The sequence below is a fragment of the Diospyros lotus genome, chromosome 14, assembly GCF_014633365.1.
Source record: "Diospyros lotus cultivar Yz01 chromosome 14, ASM1463336v1, whole genome shotgun sequence".
In the NCBI taxonomy this organism is placed as follows: domain Eukaryota; kingdom Viridiplantae; phylum Streptophyta; class Magnoliopsida; order Ericales; family Ebenaceae; genus Diospyros; species Diospyros lotus.
Genome location: NC_068351.1, coordinates 257,976 through 281,922, shown reverse-complemented (window position 1 = coordinate 281,922; position 23,947 = coordinate 257,976). Strand labels below are relative to the sequence as shown.

Sequence of the window (23,947 nt, the reverse complement as noted above, 5' to 3'; positions counted from 1 at the left end):
TGTAACCCGAGCAAATGAAATTTGGTTTTTTAATTTTCTCATTCCTCTTCTTAATTTTCATTCCTTAAATTTGTTTTATTTAAAAAGTAATTTAAATTTTTTTATGAATATGATTTCTTTTATTTTTGTGTTTTTATTTTTTATTTTTTATCTATTAAACTCTCAAAAATTCAACAAGACGTTAATATAATTTCTTAACTATCAATCTTAAAAGTTCGTAGAGTAATTTCTAAAATTCCTTTTTTTTATACTAACTCAGATGATTCCTATAAAATTGTCAAAATCTTATTAGTAAATTTGATATTATCTACCCTCTCAATTGAACGAATTATTCAATAATTATCTATATATTTTGTCTAATAAAACAAACACAAAATTTACTAATAAAATTTGAATTGATGATTTTAAGTTATAGCATACTTAGGTTAGTCTGTAACGTCCCGTTTTTTGAGCGCGCCATAATTTAGGATAATTATGAGATAATAATTTTTTTTTATTTAAAACTACAACTAAACCATATTATTGCTTTTATCCACCTCAAAATTTTCATATATTTATCTTAAAAGATAATCAATATAAACATTAAATGCGGAAGTTATAATTGAACTTAACATCTTAATATTAATTATAAATCAATTCTTACATCCTCATTTTTCATAAATAATATTCTACATCATTATTTCTCAAAACGTTTAAAATTTGAAATGACAGAACTTAAATATATGGGTTACATAACATACATTCAATTCATCGTGCACTTTGCTAAGTGTCATTTCATGACTCATTTATCCTCGTTTCTGCTACAATCTCCATCTGGAATGTTTGAATATTCCAGGGGCAAAACTCAAATTAAATGATCAATTATCTAAGTAAGAGTACATCATATAATGCATATGTATGAATGCAATGTACATAACACTATAACTCTTATGTTTGGGTCGACTGCACCTTAAGATTACCTGTCATTTTTATAGTCTCCCTAACAGACCAGGGTGTATGGGTGCACCATTTGCAAAACAACAGCATCAGTACCTAATCTCAAAACCCATGTAACGTATGACCATGAATCTCATCGTGCTCATATGCATATATCATCATCAAAAAATATAAATGCAACCTACGTGATGCATAGCATACCATGACTTGTCAACATGATAACTAAAGCTTTCATGAATTGGGTTTTGTATTGAATAACGCTTCCAAGTTATTTTTATAAATTAAGTCAAATTAAGTAGTACCACTTATCTTGTAAAAAGATAATTTTTTTCATAGCGTAATTTTACCTCAAAATTCACGTTAGACTTCCAATCGTACTCAATTATGAACCTTAATGTACCTTGAGCATCATAATTATTTAAGAAAATCATATTTTTAATTTTATATAATTTTTATAATTTCTCTCATTTTCTCTTATTATTTCCTCAAGATTATGAAATAAATACTTTCTCATAAATTTTTCTCAATTTCTCTTTACAATAATTCCTAAAATAATATTCCTAAACCCTATAAATTCACTCATAATTTTTAGAATCCATATTTTATTTATTTCTCATTTTCTCTTTGATTTTCAAATATTTATTACCTCAAAAATCCATAATAAATACCAATCATGCATTTATTTTCTAATTTCATCATCAAAAATTTTAAAATATCATTCTCATATTTCTGAAATTTTTGAAGAAATTTTTGAAGATAACTCACCTTCCCACGGAGCGATTCGGTATTCTTCTATATTGCAACGAAGCCTTGATTTGCGTATCCAACAACTCCTTCTGCCACAAATTTTCACACGAACTACTAAACCCAGCCTATAAGATTTTTCTAGGAATTTTTGGTATTTTCTCTATTTTTTTTCTATTTCTTTCTTTCTCTTTTTTAAATCTTTTTCTCACTATCAAATCTTTCTTTCTTACAACATTTCTCTTTCTAATTTAAGTTTTCAAACCTTTCAAATTTTCTTTATTTATAGAAGGTTGAATTAAACTTACCATAATTGTAGTGACCCACTATCTTTAATTATTTTGTCACATTTCTTAATTATTTTTCACTAAATCTCACCCATAATCTTTAATTATTTGTTCACACTCTACTTTGTCTCCCACATTTCTCAATTATTTCACCCATTATGTTTGATTATTTATCAACACCGTACTTTGTCTTCCACATTTCTCAATTATTTCACCCATTATCTTTAATTATTTTGTCACATTTCTTAATTATTTTTCACTAAATCTCACCCATAATCTTTAATTATTTGTCCACATCCTATTTTGTCTCCCACATTTCTCAATTATTTCACCTATTATCTTTAATTATTTTGTCATCATAATTATTTTTCACTAAATCTTCTTTTGAATAGATTATTCTTTCATTTAGTTTATTAATTTTAAACTCATTTTCTTAATCTACTAACTCTAAGCCCATTTACTTTGTCTTTCCTTTTTTTTAACTTAACCTACTAGTTCAAGTGCATTTACTTAGTTTTTCCTTTTTCAACTTAGCTCACTAACTCTAAACCCATTTATTTAGCCTTTCATTTTTCAACTTAGTTTACTAACTCTAAACCCATTTACTTAGTGTTTCCTTTTTCAACTTAACCCACTAACTCTAAGCCTATTAGTTTTCTCAGTTATAATCTCTAATGAATGTCAAAAATATTTTAAATATAAAAAATTAATTATTATTATTCTCAAAATATTAGGATATTACATAGTTACTGCACTTAATCTCACCCATATCGTTGCACATAGTGATTGGGATTTTCTCTTCCAAAATGAATAAATAATTATAAGAGTTTAAATCGTAAAGAGAGTGGTCGTCTCAATAAATCAGCAAATTAAAAAAAAAATTCTTTAGTGCTTATTATTATAGGTTGATATAACCCTCTTCTACTCAAGAATCTCTTCAATAATCTTTCTCACCTCAAATCCTAAAGAAATTTGGGAGATAGATTTTAGACAGATTTCAAACAAATTTATTGTATATGATTCGTGTTGACCTTGGTGGAAGTATCGTTCCCTATAATTTCATCTTAGTTAGCGTTTGTTAATTAAGATATAGATAAAAAATATGAAATAAAAAAATATATTGGACAATAATATTTTTCATTATATTTTTTAAAAATAAATCACATGACTTCTTAAAATTTCAAGATAAAATTATTTTTTCCCTTAAATAATTTATCAAATAATCCTATCTTACTCGTTTTAACTGACACTAGACAATAATTTTTGTAATATCTCGCATTGAGCAATAGGAATAACTAGAACAACTTACCTTGATGAACTTACGCGAACTTCCTAGGGGGTCATACGTTCTTAAACTTCCCTAGCTCAAGCACGTTTAACACGGAACTTCTTTGTCTACATTCAGCCCAAAAGGTATCTAGCTGGTGTTGTTTTTTTCCTTACTTATCCTCGATATATACTACCCTTCTTTGAACTCTTGGGGTATTACATTCTCCCCCCTTGAGCACATAACGTCCTCGTCATACGACTTTACAACTGATCCCATATCTTCTCCCCTTAGGGGGCTGCCATCCTAAAAGCCTTCCAAAAGACGTTCCTTGTACAGGCCCTTGAGCCTCGGAGCCACTTCTTGCCCTCATCAGATCGCCTTTACCATTAGAGCTTAGGCTTTAGATTCTTAGGAAATAAAAATGGGGATTATATGACACTTGCGTGCATAAATAAAGGGTTAAGCACATTCTCATGCATTGTATTGCATACATTGTAGTCTGGAGCAAGTTTTTGGCAGGATAGGTATGAAGATAAGTCGCGATATATTCACAACCTTGCTCTGTCAAGGACTCTAGGTCCCTTTTTGCATATCATGATTGTGCATGTGGAATTCTATGTTATGTGGCATATTATTTTGTTCTGTATAATGAATCAGTCTAAATGTTGTTTGCAGGAAATCATGCCTTATAGGACTTGAGGTAGTGCGATCTGGCTCGTGGGAGTGGCGGTTGCTGTGGGGGTGGCCATGGTTGCGGAAGAGGGCATGCTACTCCTATCTTGACTGTACCTTCTTGGGGCGCCCGATGACCACGTAAGGACGTTGTCGAGCAGCACCCAGGTAATGGGGATGCTGATGTCCGCCAGGACACCGAAAAGGCAAAATGATCTTTCAGCTTGTTTATTGAGGACATGATCAAGTTGGGAGTACGAGAAATGGTGAGTGAGGTACTGAGGACTTTGGGGATACCCGGGAGTGGATCATGATCTCATGTCAGAGGTCAGGCATTATAGGAGGAGCAAGACCAGGGGATGGATGTTCCTTTGTCAAAGTTTGTGTGACACGACCCGCCCTGATTTGATGGAATCATTGGCAATAGTAAGGTGGAGTCGCAGCAATTCCTGAGTAGGTGTAGGAGGATTGGCGATGCTTTGGGTTGTAACCAGCAAAGATTGGTGCTACTTTTCGGTTGGATGACCTATCATACTCTTGGTATGAACAGTTGATGGCGATCAGATCACCTGGTGCCCCACCCTTAAGGTGAGATGAGTTTAGCAGCAAATTCAGGGAAAGATTCATCCCTGAGGCAGTTAGGAGGGCTAGAGCTAGAGAGTTTGAAGATTTGAGGTAGATAGCTGATATGACAGTGGAGCAGTACAGTGATCGATTCACTTACTTGGTAGAGTTCGCTCCTAAGCTGGTGGCCACTGAGCAAGATAGGGTGGAGCGCTTTGTGAATGGGTTGGTGGAGCCCCTTTATAAGTCAGTGGCTCTTTCTCACATTCCCACATATGCTAATACGGTGAATGGGGCCATGATCGTAGAGAAACAATCTATGGAAGAGTGAGCCTTGAGAAAGCAACGCAAGAGGGCAATGAGTGATGCCATGGGTTGTGGAGGTAGCGATCAACAGCCACTAAAGAAGAGACCCCAGTAGCAACAATAGTATTAAAGAGTTGAAGGGTGTAACACCCTGCCTTACATGGGCGCGTCACTATAAGGGAATCTTCGGGAATTTTTTTTTTTTTTTTTTTAAGTTCATCACATGCAGTGCCAAGAGAACAATCTTCACATGCAGATAGAATCTCAAGAACCCCAGCCTTGCCCATTTAACTAATCAAGACCAATAATCTTAAAAACTAAATAAGACATATTATAACGCAGCAAATATATTAACATCAAACACCGTGGTTCTTACATAGTATTTCCTCAACAAAATATGTAATACAGTCTACCAAATGATAACATCATTACCTTACAATTGTTCATACATAATCGAAATACATACTAAAGCTCCCAAAAAAATACAACAACCATCAAACTAAACACCGTTGGCCCTTAACCGACCATGTCCTCGTCCTTGCAGCAGTCCCTGGCTGGAACGTAGAATGTTCCAGGGGCATAACCCAGGTTAGATTATAAAACATTTAAGTGATGGCATGAAACAGTTTACGGAATGCATAAAAAACATACGAGCATGGCACCACAAAACAACAACAACGTACAACACGTCTAACTTGAGAAATCTCCGTGACATATTCAACCTCCTGTGGAAAATCCATTCCACACACCGTTAGGGTTGACCTTGCCACGACATACTTAATCCTCGAGTGCCCTAGCGTGTCACCCGTTCACCTGGATTAACCTTGTCCCATTCCTAATTTGACCCCATCACGTCCCCATGGACATAACAACGACACAAAAATCAATGCCCCGATGATATGAAAAATCACACGCCATGCACTGACTCATTTATAAGTAAAAACAATTGATGCAATATACCACATGTTTAATATGCATACGATGCCACAAGTACATAAGTAAAATGCCTATGTATAAAATCCCGAGTTCTTGAGGGTATAACTGCTCAGCAGAACCAGTTCAATCACATGCAACATAAGCTCGGGAGGGTAAAATCACTCACCTGAACTCACTATATGCACACCAAGACACCTTTAAGATAAGGTAAGCTTAGAATCAAACCACTCACCTCAAACGTATTCGGATTGCCTTTATTCTTGTGCACTGCCTCGATTTGTGTGTCAAATCACAAACACTTGAACTTATACTCAACCTCGAGTCATGATACTTCCTAAACATCAAATTTGATTAAGGAAGCATCAAAATCCATTTTTCTCTTTTTTTTTTCATAATTTTCTCTATTTTTCTCCCAATTTTCGCTTCGATAATTCCAAAATAATTATCTTCTCAAACATTTTTCTAGATATTTCAACATAACAATTCCTAAAATAAATATAGAAGAAATACCAAATTTACCCCTATCCACGCGCCATGCGCGTGGTTGCGTGTGAGAGCTGGCACGTGCAGCCACGCGCCATCGTCTTCCTCGATTTTTCGACCGCCGGCGACGGCTCCAATCCCAGATCTGAGCATGCCCTTTTGAAGCCCTGTCAATGTCGATCCAAATGGTATCGATTTCTGGCTGAAAGGACACCGAAAAAGCCCCTTAATCGATAGTTGGAGGTTAGCAAAAGCAGTCCGCCACTCATCTCTGGTCGAGCTTCAAATGGCCACCAAACTTGCTCCAAAACGCACAAAATGCTCTAGAATCACTCTCCTTGATGCAAGGATCAAAACCCCCTTATCGAATCCCTAAAAAATATTCAAAATCGTGGCTAATTTGTTGCCCAAAACTTGGAACCCTCGGCCTCTATTTATACTCAAAAATTGGCCAGATCTTGGCCAATCAACGGCCATGGCTTGGTCCCTAAGCCTCCTGCACGGGATACAACCTCCCTCAAGCCTTCCTCGATCGTCGCATTGCCAAAATCGGGGGCCATGTGCAGAAGAAAGCGGTGGCCGATTTCTTCCTCACTATGTTCACACTTGAAGTTTGGTAAATTGCACTTCAGCCCTTGATTTCTTCCAATCTCGATTTTGCCCATTTCCTTGAGCCCTCAAACTATCCAAATATACCACTAAGTCCCACAAGCTTGGTAGTTGGTACTATTCATTTCATCCTCGAAATTCTCAAAAATTTACCTTTTTGACCTCCCTCGAACAAATTTAGAAAATTACACTTAGCCCCGACTGGTCGATTTGACCTTAAATCCATTTGTTTCAATCCGAAATCGCTCAAGAGTTGTTTCACACACAAAATCTAAGTCCTCAAGACACTCCGTTGATTTTCTGGATATTCCCTACGTCGATTCGATTTTCTCAGCCTTGTCGACAACTGTACCGGAAACTGTTCCCAATCCCATTTCTTTTGATGCTAAAAATCATAACTCATATTACTTGTCAGTACTATTATATTTTCCTTAACTATCTCTGGTCCGGGGTACTCCCTCCGGTCAATTTGGTCTCTTAAAACTGCGATGGTATACCTTAAAGACTCATTCTTTCAAAAATTTCAATTATACCCTTCATAACATTCCATTTATACCCTTAAAAAATTCTTGGGTATTATAGAGGGCCTAGTGGGCAGGGGTAGCAACCACTTCATGAAAGAGTAAATAGACAGCCATGAGGGTTCAGAGGGGGTGGTAGAAGGGCACCACTCTGCCAGTCGTGCATGCGGCCTCACCACGGACTATGCCACCATCTGATAGGAGCCTATTTTGGGTGTGGTGAGACAGGCCACCTTATGAGGGATTGCCCTTATGCTCACCAAGAGGTTGCGTATGGAGTCGAGCGTGGAGAAACGTAAACGATGCCACTTCAGATGCGAGCTCCAGTTCCGTCTTTTCCACCATCTTTAGGTGGTAGAGGTCAGGGAGGTAGAGTCCCGGGAGGCCAATGAGGCAACGCCACTAGGAGGTACGCGAGGGTCTTTGCCATGACACCTTAGGATGTTGAGGCTATCAATGCCGTTGTCATAGGTATGGTTTTCATTTCGCATATTGATGCCTTGGTTTTGTTTGACCCAGGGTCCACATATTCGTATGTGTTGCGAGCATTTGCCCCACTCTAGGTAGGATACTTTCACCCCTAGAGCAATCTATGATGGTAGCCACCCCTATAGGAGAACCCTTAGTAGTGGACACAATGTATTTAGGTTGTGTAATCACTGTAGCCGGGCGTGACATGGTAGCCGATTTAATCCTATTAAGGGATATGGGATTTGATAGTATATTAGGGATGGGTTGGTTAACTTCTTGCCATGTCATCTTAGATTGTAGAGGAAAGAATGCGTGGTTTGACCCTCCTAATGGAGACCGATTTTCCTTTCAGTGCGACCAACCCCCCGTAGTTAAGAATGTTATATCTGTTTTAGAGGTGAGACAACTAATTAATGAGGGGTGTAAGGCATTCCTAGTCGTGGTGCAAGAGATCCATGAGTCGAGGGGTAAAATAGGGTAGGTGCTTATAGTGAGGGAGTATCCAGATGTATTTCTCGGGGATTTGCCGTGACTACCTCCGGAATGTGATATAGTGTTTGGCATAGATTTAGTTTCAGAGACTTGACTAATTTCAATACCCCCGTACCGTATGGCTCCAGTCGAGCTAAAAGAGCTTATGGTACAAATCCAAGACCTTTTGGTTAAGGGCTTTATTCGCCCAAGTACCTCGTCGTGGGGAGCACATGTGCTCTTTGTAAAGAAAAATGATGGAACTATGAGGCTTTGTATTGACTATAGGCAATTGAACAAGGCCACTATTCGGAACAGATACCCATTACCTCGCATAGATGACCTATTTGACCAATTGCAAGGTGCCTAATGTTTTTCCAAGATTGACCTAAGATCGGGTTATCACCAACTTTGTATTAGGGGAGATGACATTCCTAAGACTGCCTTTAGGACTCGATATGACCACTATGAGTTTTTAGTAATGTCATTTGGCCTTACGAATGCCCTAACGACATTTATGGATCTCATGAACAAAGTATTTAGATTGTACCTTGATCGCTTCGTCATTGTGTTTATCGATGACATATTGATTTACTCGAGGAGCCAAGATGAGCACGAGCAGCACCTTAGGGTAGTGCTTCAGACTTTGCGAGAACATAAGTTATATGCTAAGTTCTTGAAATGTGAGTTTTGGTTGGATAACGTGGCGTTTTTGAGCCATGTGGTGTCCAATGAAGGCATCATGTTAGACCCTAAGAAGATTGGGGTCGTGGAGAAGTGGCTTAGGCCTAGTTCAGCTAGCAAGATATATAGCTTCCTAGGTTTAGTCGGTTATTATCGTAGATTTGTGAAGGACTTTTCAAAGATAGCCTCCCCATTGACCCGTTTGACCCAAAAAAATGTTAATTTTGGGTGGTCTAATGAGTGTGAGAGGATCTTTGTAAGACTCAATGAGAGTTTGACTATGGCTCCAGTGTTAGCTTTACTTTCAAGGGAATGTGGCTATGCCATTTTCTGCGATGCCTATAGGATTGGACTTGGTTGTGTCTTGATGGAACATGGTTGAGTCATTACCTATGTCTCAAGGCAATTGAAGAGGCATAGACAAAACTACCCCACCCATGATCTCGAGATGACAACAGTGGTGTTTGCCCTTAAGTTATGGTGACATTATCTATATGGTGAGACCTGTGAGATCTATACCGATCACAAAAGTCTAAAGTATATATTCGAGCAAAAGGATTTAAATCTAAGACAAAGGAGATGGATGGAGCTCCTTAAGGATTACGACTGCACCATACTCTATCACTCGTGTAACACCTCGCTTTTCTCTTATCAAGCGTGTCACTATGCTGAGCCCCAAAATATACATAAATTATTTTTTTCTTTCTTTTTCAGTACATAACTTAACATCATATCCTCAATATTGAAATACATAAATACATGGAGATTCCATAATATTCTAACAAGACTAATCATCAATAAAGCATCAGCTAAAACATATCCGAGTCAGCTCGTTGAATCCATCAGCCACGTCATCACGTGCCGTCATATCTCAACCTGCTCCTTGCCTGAACTGCAAGTCTAAACTGGAACGTTGAATGTTCCAGGGGCATAACCCATTAGAAGATGAAACTTCTAGTGAGGGTCCAAAATATATATACTAATGCATGATGCAATAACATGAACAACATTTGACCTTAGTGTAATTTCCCTGGCCCGCAAGCCTGGCTAGGAATCCTAGGCAAATCCCGAACCTCTGCAGGATAAACCTAACGTTATTCCCTCAACGCCCTTGGGGAATTACGGCTACGCTCTAGGGGCGACATCCCATTCTCATGCATAAATATCAATGTGACAATAATATCGTGTCATACAATTATCACGACTTTCCATGCAATATGACAAAATGAATCATATCTTTCGTAAATATTATGCATAATAAACAATCATATCATGTAGGATAGGAAAACTCACAAAACCACATTTAGTATAAAATTACTCATCTTTTGAGATAACCTTGTATTTTCTCAAAAAGCGTGCCCCGCCTCGATTTTTGTGCCAACTCTCAAAAATTGCACCAATCACATCATCTCGATCACCTCAATCATAAAATAATATTTAATCACTAAATATCCTCAATATTCCATTTATTTTATTTTTCCTTCATTTTCTTTTATTTTTCCTTCTAAGAATCCCAATAAATACATCGAGACTATTTTCTCAAATCTATCTTCACAATAATTCATAATAGACTATAAACTTCCAAGGAAAAATACTGAACTTACCTAGATGTTCCGTTTTCACGTAAAACGAGGTTCTTTGATGCTAAAACCGAGACAACCGAAAGCCCAACTTGAAAACTAATTGCACACACTTCAAGATCTCGATTTATCAAGATTTTATAAAAAAAAATTCAAAATTTTTCAGCTAGCCATGCGCCCACATGCGTCGAGAGTGGGAGAGCGAGTGAAGTCCGACGTGTGTACCTCACGCGCCGGTCGTCTTCTCCGACGTCGATTAGCCGGCGATGCTAGTTTTCTCCACCTCATTCTTCCTCTTGGTGAGTCGATCCTGATGGGCCTACTTGCTGCTCGAAAGGATGGCCGGAAGGGCCTCAACCAGAGGCTCGAAACCTCGGTCAGGCGGTCCGCTCCAGATTCTAGCGAAGCCTCGATCGGCCTTCAAACCTCACCTAAAACCCTCGAAATTCTCTAGAATAACACTACTACTCATGGGCAACAAAAGCCCTATGATTTGAACTCCCAATTTGTTCGTTTTCACCTTCGATTTGAAGGTTTAAACTTCTAAATTTTTGGCCACTTCGTGCGCTATTTATAGGCATCTTTGACATTTCAAATGCCCAAGATCGGATAGCCCATGGCCTTTAGAGCATATACCTACCTTAGATAGCCCCAAAATCGACCTTACCCGACCACTAAAAGCGATTTGCAGGTGTAATACCCGGGAAGTTATTCAGAGTATAAATGATTTTTAAGGAAGGGTATAACTGGAATTAGCAAAAGAATAAGGCTATATGGCACACTAACGTAGTCTTAGATGATTAAATCAGTCAGAGGGAGTAACCCGGACCTTAGATAGCTAAAGAAAATTATACAGTATCGACAAGTGATTCGAATTATGATTTTTAGTAATGAAAGAAGTGGGATCGGGAACAGTTTTCGGTACAGCTGTCGACCGGGCTGAGAAAACCGAATCGACGTAGGAAACGTCCAGAAGATGAACGGAGCACGTCAAAGACTAGTATTTAATGTGTAGAACAACCCTTAAGCGATTTCGGGTTGAATCAAATGGATTTAAGGTCAATTTGACCAATCGGGCCTAAGTGCAATTTTCTAATTTTGCCCGAGGGAGGTCAAGACGGTAATCTTTCAGGAGTCTTGAGGGTCAAATGAGATGTACTAAACTTGTGGGACTTAGAGGTATATTTGGATTTATCAGGGGAGTTGTAAAAAGGGCAGAATTGTCATTTGAAGAAAACATGGGTCAAAATGCAAAAAATGGAAAATGGCATAGTGTGAACGCGAAGGGATTTCGGCCGCCGCACTGCCACCGCACGTGGAGGCCGTTTCCGGCGATGGGACGGCCGAGGCTTGCTTGGGGAAGGTTGTATACGGCCAGGAGAACACTTGGGGACCAAGCTTGGCCGTTGATTGGTCGGAAAAAGCTCGGATTTTTGATATAAATAGAGGCCGCGAGTTCGAGCTTTTGAAGCGTAAATCGATTGAGTTTTTGAATGATTTTGAGCGAGTGATTAAGGGGCTTTTGGTCGCGAGGCATCAAGGATCGCTTTGGGCTCGATTTGAAGCATTTTGGTGCATGTTTGAGGGCCAATCGAAATCGGCCGAGGGTTAGAGGCGGACCGCGCAAGCCGGACCTGTAAATCGATTTTTGAAGGCCTCAACGATGTTGTTTCAGCCTGATTTTGGTGCCATTGGGATCGATTCTTCAAGAGCTTCAAGGGGGTACCGGTTTTGCAGTCATCGGAGGGGTCGTCGCCGGCGGGTCTTGAGGAAGAAGACGACGCGCGTGGCTGCACGCGCCAGCCTCCACGCGCAGCCACGCGCAGGGCGCGTGAGAGCGCGTGCGAAGGGCTATTTTGGTAATTTTAATTCCAATATTTTTATTTAATTATTCTAGGAATTATTGTGTTGAAATATTTCGGAAAATAGTTGAAGAAATAATTATTTTGGAATTAACGAGGAGAAAATTGGGAGAAAATAGAGAAAATTATGGAAAATTGAGGAAAATGGATTTTAACGCTTCCTTAATTAAATATGGTGTTTAGGAAGTACTGTGGCTCGAGGTTGAGTATAAGTTCAAGCATTTGGGATTTGGCACGCAAACCGAGGCGTTGCACGAGGATCGAGGCGATCTGAATACATTCGAGGTGAGTGGTTTGATTTTAGCCTTATCTTGACTCGAAAGTGTCTTAAAGTGCTCTTGGTGAGTTCTTGTGAGTATTTGTACGCTCCTAGACTTAGCTTATTTTACAAGGCATTTACTTACATTCGTTGTGTCAATATTGCATTAACTGTTTATTTTTAAAAGTATTGGTGCATGGCGTGTAAATTTTCATGTCATATAGGGTCAAGTCTAATTGCATCGTTGGGTCCATATGGGGCGGTAAGGGTCTACTTGAGATTGGGACAATGTTAATCCAGGTGAACGGGTGTCACACTGGGGCACTCGAGGGAATAATGTTAAACCAGGTGAACGGGTGTCACACTGGGGCACTCGAGGGAATAATGTTAAACCAGGTGAACGGGTGTCACGACGGTGCACTCGAGGGATTAACGTTGGACCAGGTGAACGTGTGCCACAGTGGGATATTCGAGGGATTAAGTATGTCAAGGTGATATCTCGAGTTAGACATGTCTTGCATATTTACGTTTATCTGAGTATGCCATGCTCGTGTGTCTCTCATGCATTGTATGAACTGTTTTATGCCGCCACTTAGATGTTTATCATCTAACTTGGGCTATGCCCCTGGAACGTTTAATGTTCCAGCCAGGAACTGCTGCGGAGGCAAGGATGTGGCCGGTTGAGGGCCAATGGTGCTTAGTTTGTTAAGTCGTTGTAACGTTTGGAGGATTTAACATGCATTTCAGGTTGTAAACGAGTAGTTGTATATAGCAATTTTATCATTTGATCTGTATTATGTATTTTGCTATGGAAATACAATGTAAGAACTATGGTGTTTGGTATTAGTGTATCCGCTGCGTTGTATTAAGACTCGTTTAGGTTATTGATCTTGATAGTTAAACGGGCAAGACTGGGGTTCGCGGGGTTTTGTTTCTGCATGTGAAGATTGTTCTTGAAATACCGCGCGTGTTGAACTTAAAGAAAAAAAAAAGAAGAGAAATCCTGGGAATACCCTTATAGTGACACGCCTGGCGAGACGGGGTGTTACAGCAGGTATTGACCATTCGGCCGAATTCTTTGGTCGATTATTTTGCTTTTTCAGGCCACTATGATGACTATTGTCGCCCCTTTCCTTTATAAAAGTTGGTCCCTGGCCTTCCCTCATGCCATCCCTGTGGCCAAAATTGGCCATGGCTGACCAGCCATGTGCTGGTCAGTCTAGTTTTATAATTTTGCACTTTAGCCCCTCTACTTTTGGCTTTTACTTTTTGACCCCATTTTTCTTAGCCTCTAGACTTTCCAATATTGCATTTAGAACCCTCAAGTCCCAAAACATCAATTTGACCCCTGAAGATTCTCAGAAATTATCGTTTCGGTCCTCCTCTAGCAATTTTGAAAAACTGCACTTAGGCCCGAATCTTTGTTTTGGCCTGAAACCCTCTCGTTTCTTCCTGAAACCTTTGAAGGGTTGTTCCTTATTAAAAATCGAAACCTCCTCAAGCTTCCGTTGACTTCCAAGAAATCATCTATAACAATTCGGTATTGTAGCCTAATTGGCAGCTGCATTTTTACTGTACCGAAAATTATTCCCGATCCAATTTCTTTCGGCACCATAAATCCTATCTCGGGGTGCTTGTTAATGTTACATCATTTTTCTTTGGCATCTCGGCTCCAGGGCACTCCCGGTAGTCAATTTGGTCAATTTTTTGGGCTATTCAGATACCAATTTTCTCTGAAATCCCATTTCTCTAATAAATTACTTATTTTTAATTAATCCAAATTTTTCAGGTATTACAACCCGGGCAAAGCTAATATAGTAGCTGATGCCCTAAGTAAGAAGTCAGTGGGAAGCTTAGCCTATATTATCAAAGTCAGAAGACCCCTAGTGCGTGAGATACATGGTTTAGAGGCGACTGGCATGTGTTTCAGGTTAGCGATACGAATGTGTTCCTAGCTCATGTCTAACTTCGTTCCACCTTGGTTGAGGAAATTAAGGCGACTTAGTCTAGAGATCCATCCTTAGCCAAGTTGATGGATGTAGCCCGTAAAGGTAAGGTTAATGAAGGCAAGACTAAGGAGTTCATGGTGGACTTTGAAAGCGTTTTAAGGAGTGGGACATGCTTATGCATTCCTGATGTGGATGGCCTGAGACAGCGCATGTTAAGGGAGGCACATCACTCGGTATACACCATACACCCTGGTGCAAACAAGATGTATCGGGACATTAAGATGTTATATTGGTGGAATAAATTGAAGGAAGATGTGGTAAAATTTGTAAGTCGATATGCGGTGTGTTAGCAAGTGAAAGCTGAACATCAGAAGCTAAGTGGGGAGATTCAAAGGATACCGATCCCTAAATGGAAGTGAGAGAGACTCACCATAGACTTCGTTGTAGGATTACCGACATCTAGGAAAGGTAACAACTCTATATGGATGGTGATAGATAGATTGACCAAGAACGCCCTATTAATACTTGTAAACACTAGTTATATAGTATCTCAGTATGTTAAAAAATACATAGATTATGTGGTTAGGTTGCATAGAATTCCACTATCCATTATCTCTGATTGAGGGCCTTAGTTTACCGATCAATTATGGAGGGAGTTCCAAAAGGCGTTAGGGACGAAATTGAACTTTAGCACCATATTCCACCCTCAGACTAATGGGCAATCTGAGCGGACTATTCAAACCCTATAAAACATGCTTAGAGCATGTGTCATGGATTTCGGGGGTGACTAGGAGAAGAACCTATTGTTAGTTGAATTCGCATATAACAATAACTATCACTCTAGTATCCAGATGGGCCCATATGAGGCATTTTATGGTAGGTGATGTAGGACTTCTGTAGGTCGGTTCAAGGTAGGTGAGGTTCAACTGGTTGGGCCAGCTAAAGTCCATGAGACTATGGAATAGGTTTGATTGATTAGAGAGAGATTGTTGGCAGCCCAGAGTCGATAGAATTCCTATGCGGATCATCGTAGGCATCCCTTAGAGTTTGGAGTCAGAGATAAAGTGTATCTTAAGGTGTCACCTATGAAAGGGGTGATGAGGTTCGGCAAGAAGGGCAAGCTTAGGCTTAGGTACATTGGTCTATTTGAGATTTTGAACCGAGTGGGTGCAGTGGCATACCGATTAAACCTCTCTTCTACTTTCGCGAGTATCCATCCAGTGTTCCATATGTCTATGCTGAGGAATCATGAACCTGATCCATATCAAGTTCTTCCCCCACTGACCATGAAGATAGTGCAAATAGATAAGAATCTTAGTTATGAGGAGCAGTCAGGGCGCATTGTTGATAGATAAGTAAGAAGGATTCGAAACAAGTATATTGTCTCTGTAAATGTGGTTTGGCAAAACCACACAGAGGATGAGGCCACGTGGGAATCAAAATGAGCCATGAGAGAGAAGTATCCTTATCTGTTCGACACCTAAGGAATAACCAAAATTTGAGGACGAATTTTTTATAAGGGGGTGAGATTGTAAGGCCCAATCTTTGGGCCTTATATTGAGAGGGCCCAAGAAAGGCCAACCAAGCCCATATGGCCATATAAAAAGCCTAGAGCTCCTATTTTTCCCCTCTTTTCTTTTCTGCTATTACAATATATATATATATCTCTATCTCTCTCTTCCAACCGATTTTATGCAATCTAAGCGTTGGATCCTAGATTCGACCACATTTTCACTGTAAAAGCAACCCTGATATACAAGAAAGTAAGTTCTTTAGCTCCATCAACCATATGTTTAGTAAAAAATCGTGATATATGTATGTATATACGCTTGGATTGGGTTGGGTTGACCAAAACTTTGTCGTTGGATCTTGTTAATTTTTGGGTATGTTAGTCAATGGGGTTAGGGGTGTTGAATGGTCGCCTAGAATGGCTGAAAAATGTCGACTGCAGTGGCTGGTGATGATTGGCAGTGAATTTTTTAAATCTAGCCAAAAATTAAAAGTTAGATCTACAAAAATACAGCCATTAGATTTAGCCCATTTTTAAATATATTAACTCCCTTGGTTAGGCGTTTCAAATGGTGGGTTCTGAGTGTCAGAATCTTGGGCCGGTGGTGGTCGTCGGTGGCTGCTGGCGGTGGCAGTGTGGTTGGTTAGGTTGTTTTATTTTTTTTTTCCTAGGGTTTTGGGCCCATTGTGGCAGCCCATGGGTAAGTCCAAACCTTGAGTGACTTGATATTTATATTTATTTAATTTTCATATAATTTGCTGATTTTGTTAGGTGACTTTGACGTGTCCCTGTCGAGAGGCATTTGAGGGAATCTTGCATTTTCCATAACACAATGAGTGGGTAAATCGTATTATGGTGGTATTTGTTGCATTCATACCTTTCGTTATTCTAGTATTCTATATATACTAGTCATAATTTCGTTTGTGAATTGCATATGAGGAAATTGGAATCCATATTATTTGTTTTGCGCATATTGACACCTGTGATTAATTGCATTTCTGTTAATGTAGATTGTGGATGGTGATACCTATATGTGATATATTACATGTGGCATTGATAATACTAAATGTTGGTATGAAATGTGTGTTAAATGGAGTAACAGTTAGAACCCTATATCGCTAACCACAGTAAGAGTTAGCCGTTGGTGTACCATATATGCATTAGGATGTAAGATAGTCCACCTTGGATGGGCATGAGATAGTCCGCCATCCATATTTATATTCGGCGTGAGATAGTCCGTCGAAGTGGATCTTGGTGGCGTAGAGACAGTCCACACCAAGGAAATAAAATATGTGAATTTTGGTTCTAAATGATTTACTCCCAATGTGTATATTTATTCATCATCTCCTATTTGGTATTATATATTACTTGAAATGTAATGACATGATGATCTATATTCATTGCATTGATTCTATATTCCCCCCCCCCAATTAAAATGCTTGTTACCCCTCACTAAGTCAGTGTCAGGCTTACCCCTTAATATTTCAAATTTTGTAAGTTGGCATACATTTTGACGGCATACCCTAGCCACGCTCCGATATAATATAAACACGTCATTTCATGGGATTGTGCATGGGAAGATTTAAGTTATTCTTATTGCGAATTGATAACTTGTGATTTTTATAAGTACATGCTTAATATTAAGCTGATGACACCTTAATTTTTGTATACATGTTATAATAATATTTATGTAAATAAATTGAGTGTTTGTATGTTAGAAAAATATGTATATCAAAGGCTTACTATCCCTTGTTAGAATCTTCAACTTCTTAGAAGGATAGTACCGATCATGGCTGTTAAATTTTGAGTCGTGACCATTTTTCACATATGTCTACACCTTTCTGCATGTAACTTTTCACGGGTAAGAACTAGGGGTGGCAATTCGTGTTGGCGGGTTGTAATTGTGTCGTGTCGTGTTGAGACACACGTATAACACGTGTCAAGCTAACCCGAACACGACCCGTTTAATAATCGTGTCAAATTCCTTAAATTTAAACACAACACGTTTATTAAACGTGTAACACGACACGACCCGTTTAAATAAACGTGTTGTATCATGTCGTGTCACCTGTTAACCTGTTTAACCCGTTTAATTTAAATGGGTCGTGTTGTGTCACATGTTAAACGTGTTATTTAGTTTTAAACGTGTTATTTCATGTATAATCGTGTTAACGTGTTCAGATCAATCCACTAACCCTTTTAATTAAACGTGTCATTTTGTATATAATCGTGTTAACGTGTTCGGGTCAACCCGTTAACACGTTTAATTAAACTTGTTATTTCGTGTCTAAACGGGTTAGACGGGTTGACTCGCCTAAGATACGAAAATAATCGTGTCATAAATAGGACCCGTTTATGATCCGAACCCGATTAACCCTAATCCTAATCAGCTTAATTCTGTGTTGTGTCGTGTCATATAATCGGGTCGTGTCCAAAATTACCAGGCCCAGTAAGAACGTGAGACTATGATCCTTTGGGGGATTTGTTACGGCATTTCTAATCATCTTGGAGGTGAGGTGAGGCCTGTTTCCTCCTATAGCCGAATGCATTGCTGATGGGAGCAAATTCAGCGGTGGGACAAAATGAAACTCTATTAATAAAATATTATCTTAAAATACTTTTTATGTATTTTGTTTAACAAATAAAAATTAACTATGCTAAATAATTCATGACTTCTAAATAATAATAACTAATTTCTCAAACAATTTTACCACAATACTAAAACTCATTTTATTTAAAATTTTACCTAAAAAAGTTAAAATAATAAACCATTACTATTAAATATAGAAGTTTCATTTATTTCATTTATTATTTTTAGACATTCGTGACACGAACCAATTCTCTAATTTAGTATTTATTATAGAGAATATAAAATATAATTAATATTTATACATACTTAAAATTTAAAATACTAAATATAAGACAAAATAATAATAATTTAATCTTATCATACTTAATTTTATCCCACAATATATAGCATATGGGTCAGAAAAGAGAGACTTAGAAAAAAAATAATAGAGTAGAGGAAGATCAAGATTGTGCCACCTGCCACGTGGTGACATGAAATAATGGACGGATTACATAAGGGGAGGGGAAGCAATGGGTGGAGTCGTCCAAGGAATCGGATCTCCATCTTTAACAAGGTAGGCAAGACCGGAAACTTCGCAACCCGACCAACCAACCAAACAAACAAACCAACCAAAACGGTTGCTGATTCAAGTACGGTTAGTTGTCCTCATCCTGATCCATATTTCCTTCCTTGTTCCAACTTCCTCTTGACGATTTCTTAATTTTAATCGACCAATCTACACAGAGGCAGCAGCAGAAGCAGAAGAAGAAGAAGAAGAAGAAGAAGAAGAACCATTAGTAGTACGTACGTAGTTAGTGGTACATTGCAAAGATGAACGATGCAGATGTCTCCAAGCAGATACAACAGATGGTCAGGTTCATTCGACAGGAGGCCGAAGAGAAAGCTAACGAGATCTCTGTCTCTGCCGAAGAGGTCCTTTTTCTCTTCCTTTACCCTTCGTGATCCTCCTTTTCGTTATTTAATTAATTTTTCATGGATGGATCGATATTGATGGCACCAAATTAAATGCCTAACTGGACCCCAATTCTCCATGGTATCATCTTTTCCTTTGTTTATATATAGGAATTCAACATTGAAAAGTTGCAACTAGTTGAAGCAGAAAAGAAAAAGATCAGGCAAGAGTATGATCGGAAAACAAAACAGGTTGAAGTTCGTAAGAAAATGTGAGTATTATACATGCATATCCTACACTCTGTGCATGATTAACGTGTCTTGTTGACTAACCTACGCATCCTTCGCCTTCCCCTCTTACCACGATCTTTACTATATAATGTGGTGCATGAGTGGGTTGTTTAACAGACGGTGATGGGATAGTTTGGTAATATTAATTATGAATCTGACTGTGGAATCAATCTGGTTTTAACTATTGAAAGATGACCTGGGACTAGATATTAACTTTGAACTTATATTTTTAGTGTTTTTGTTGTGTAGTAAGTCTTTTGAATGCAAACATGCATAATCTGGTTTTGACCCAATTATTGAATGACTTTACCTTTTTGCAATCCTTATGCATAGAAGTGGTTGATCACGGTATGATTGATCATCAGAGGAAGCTTTTATATAACTCATAACCCCAAGTGAGGACTTGGGATGGACTTAAGCACATTCTATGTACCCAAGAGACCGTGAGATCGTTCCTAGTCACGAAGTTGGCAAGTTCTCTGGGTCCCCAGTGTCTCTATGTATAACACCCAATATGTGCTTTATACAACAGTGATGGTCCTTTCTCTAACTATAAATTTAGGGCCACTTGGTGATCTATTGTGTTGTCGTGTAGATGTAGCTGCAAAATCGTATATATAATCTTAAGATGGAAAGTAGCATACATCAATCTGTTTGTAGCATTACTGGTCTACCTTCTACATATTCAGAGAGACAAATTTGACACATTTTATTAAATGTTTCTCTTGGTGGCTAACACAGTTTCATTGCAGTGAGTACTCAATGCAACTGAATGCATCCCGTATTCAAGTTCTTCAAGCACAAGATGATGTGGTGAATGCCATGAAAGATGTTGCTGGCAAGGAACTTTTGAATGTTGCTAATGCCAAGAATGCATATAAAAAGCTTCTCAAAGACTTAATTGTTCAGGTTATCTGCTATTTATCGAGTTTCCTTCTAAAATGGATTGAACTAAATACAATCAATGAAGCATGAACCTTGTAGTTTTTCAGTAAGGTGATGACCAGGTGGTGTTGCCCTTCCATGACAAATCTAAAAAAGGCACTACTTTCCCTTGAAATATCCCAGAAAATTAATGGCAAAAATAATTAAAAAAACTTATGTGATTTATATTTTCAGAGCTCACAACAATATCCTTTGATTCTTACCTAAGATGAGATGATTCGCTGGCATCTTTAATTATATCCCTAATTTAACTTGACATTCCTAATTGCTTTGCATGCTTATCAAGAGAACATAATGTCCCCAATATATTTTTTCCAGCTTACTCGACTTCTAAATTGTGTTCTTCTGTACTCATTGCCTGTTGCTCAACCTAATTAATCATTCACATTGTAATCCTATTATCAAGTATTTAATTCTCTGATTTAGTGATTGAAATCTGCTTCCTGCAATATGCAGAGTCTACTCCGGCTGAAGGAACCATCTGTGCTGTTGCGATGCAGGGAGATTGATGTGGGGATGGTTCAGTCTGTTCTGGAAGAAGCAAAACAAGAATATGCTGGGAAAGCCAAAGTCCAAGCCCCTAAGATTACTGTAGACGGCCGTGTCCATCTCCCGCCGCCTCCAACTAGCGAGGAATCCCATGGTCCTTCTTGGTAATTATTACTGTCTCTCTCTCTCTCTGAAAAATCCCATGGTAATATATATGCATAGAAATACCGTTCTGGTTGTGTTCTTGCACTTCCAATTTTTTGTTTCTTCTTGTCTATCAATGATTCAGTGCCTTATGCTTGTAATTTGGTGGTTTGTTGTTGCTGTTTTTAATTAATTTTACAAGCAGCTCTGGCGGGGTGGTTTTGGCTTCGCAAGATGGAAAGATTGTATGTGAGAACACTCTGGATGCTCGCCTAGATGTTGTTTTCCGACAGAAACTACCAGAGGTATGTAGTATCATCACTATATATGGTATACGTAATTGACAGCCTTGAAGCTCAAACAAGATAATATTTCTTTAGAGAGTAAATATTGTTTGCCATAAGTCCTCGTTGGGGACATCGTTGGGGAAAATTAAAGCTCATGAACATGATATGACTAGAAGCTTGGGAATCATTTGTATACCATATCGAGGAAATGCAACTTCTAGCTATTATTTGTGCTTATTTTTGGCCATTTCAACCCAAGTCCTTGATGGCAGTTAGCAGGATGTGAAGTTGAAGTATGGATCCGTTTTATTCCACTTCTTCACCCACAATTAATCATTAAAAAGGGACTTCACAAGTTATAGCAACTGCAACCTAAATGGGAAAAAAAAGAAAAAGGGTTCACCTTTTCCTTGAATTGTGTGTTTCAGAAGACAAATAATATTATAGCAGTTTCTTCACCAGATATGCATGCAATGTTTTATCTGTCAACCACAACAATTAAAAACTGCCAAAGAAAACTATGATGACAAACACGATCGAGATGAAGAGCATTTGTATTGATTTATTCTGTTGTGATTTAAGAAATACCATTTCACTCGATGATTTCACATGTATGCAGATTCGGAAGAGTCTCCTTGGCAAAACAAGTGCCTGAGCTATATATATATATATATATATATATGCTGATCTCCATGACTGCAACGTGCATGCATGACAGTGTATGCTTCTCCTTGGTGATGGTTTAGAATTTTGAGCATGCTGGAGCCCTGTAGGTAGTCCATTTGTTTGGTTAAAGTATCATTCATGGAGTCGGCGGGTCATAATAAATTTAAAGGCTTCCTTGTGTCTCCATATATATATGTTACTATCTTGACCTTGATATATATTTATATTCATTGGAGTTGTAATAATAATTTGGGATCAAAATATCCTTAGATGGACGGGATAATACCCATTACCATTAGCTTCTATCTGCACTCTTCTTATTTTTCATATATAGTAATAGTGGTGGATACTAGCTAGATGCATTGTACAATTTTTTTATTTTTATTTTTTATGATTGTTTGAAAAATAGAAAAAATAAAATAAAAATAAAAGATCCACATAACAGAAGAATGTCTATCACCTAAAAATCAATCAAATATATGAATGCAAATAATTAAGATAGTTATAAAGGTTTTCAATTCAAAATGATGCCATTTGGATTTGGTATTAAATGATCTCAAGGTTTTCAAAATTATGATAGTATTTGAAATTTAAGTTTTTAGATAACTAATTATACAAATAACATTTCAAATTCAATTATTTCAAGCCTAAAAACTTAATTAAAGAGTATCATTGGTGGATGAGTTATGTAATTTATTTCTTTTATTTTTATAGCATGTTAAAATGACTCATTTATTTCATTGTAAATTACAAGCATTTTATGAATATTGCTAGTAATTTTTTTTTTTCTATTTAATCATGCTCGTAAAGAAAAAAAGTTTTATTTGATCTACACAACGCTACCTACCATTTTAAGACTAAAATTAACAAATTTTCTTAATAATTTTAAAGAAAAATCATAACCAGTTATCGAACAATAATAAGAATTAAAAAAATAAAAGAATATTTTTTTTAATATAGTTAATTTTTATTTTTTAAGAAAAATAATTTTAAAAATTATTTATTAATAGGATTTATAATACAAAAATATGACGTTTGCTTATATAATTAATAATCTAGAGTATAGATTTAGTTAATTTAATTTAAAGAGATAATTATTTTAGTTTGGTGGAAATAATTAAATATTATTTAATTTTGAATTAGAGCTAGATGCATAAAGGGAATGATGATCTTGAGGGAAGCCAAAGCCAACATGATTATTACAGATTTAGAAGTAAACTGAAATGTTATTTGAATATTTAATTTTAATATTTGAGGTAATGCTCCTCAATAATAATATATTTATTATATTAATAAAATATATCAATGTACGAAGATCCTCCAAATTTCGAAGTAACATTTATAATAAAGTTATTAGCATTTATTATAATGGGTCGCATACGATACGCGTTTCGCAGACGGTGGTCTGTCTGTCAAGGCTTGAGACGAGAATTAATTATTATTGAGGAAAACCAAACTAGTTTGGTTTGTATTATTATTAATAATAATTAATAATTACATACATTATAAGATCTCCTCGAATATACTAAT

The 23,947-nt window shown here is 37.6% G+C and overlaps 1 protein-coding gene across 1 annotated transcript; it reads left to right on the top strand.

The window, feature by feature from the left end:
* Positions 1-19,253: 19,253 nt before the first annotated feature.
* LOC127790529 (V-type proton ATPase subunit E1-like) lies at positions 19,254-22,699 on the top strand. Its single transcript, XM_052320079.1, has 7 exons — positions 19,254-19,338; positions 19,428-19,616; positions 19,767-19,867; positions 20,639-20,795; positions 21,288-21,484; positions 21,670-21,769; positions 22,371-22,699. The coding sequence occupies exons 2-7, from the start codon at positions 19,515-19,517 to the stop codon at positions 22,404-22,406; spliced, it is 693 nt and encodes a 230-aa protein (XP_052176039.1). The 5' UTR covers positions 19,254-19,338; positions 19,428-19,514; the 3' UTR covers positions 22,407-22,699.
* The last annotated feature ends 1,248 nt before the right edge of the window (positions 22,700-23,947 follow it).

What these genes read in the sequence shown, in the direction of transcription:
- LOC127790529 (XM_052320079.1), top strand. Translation starts at nt 19,515, where the DNA reads ATGAACGATGCAGATGTCTCCAAGCAGATACAACAGATGGTCAGGTTC. An exon ending in TCTCTGTCTCTGCCGAAGAG is followed by an intron (nt 19,617 to 19,766) that starts GTCCTTTTTCTC and finishes GTTTATATATAG; the next exon opens with GAATTCAACATTGAAAAGTT. An exon ending in GTTGAAGTTCGTAAGAAAAT is followed by an intron (nt 19,868 to 20,638) that starts GTGAGTATTATA and finishes GTTTCATTGCAG; the next exon opens with TGAGTACTCAATGCAACTGA.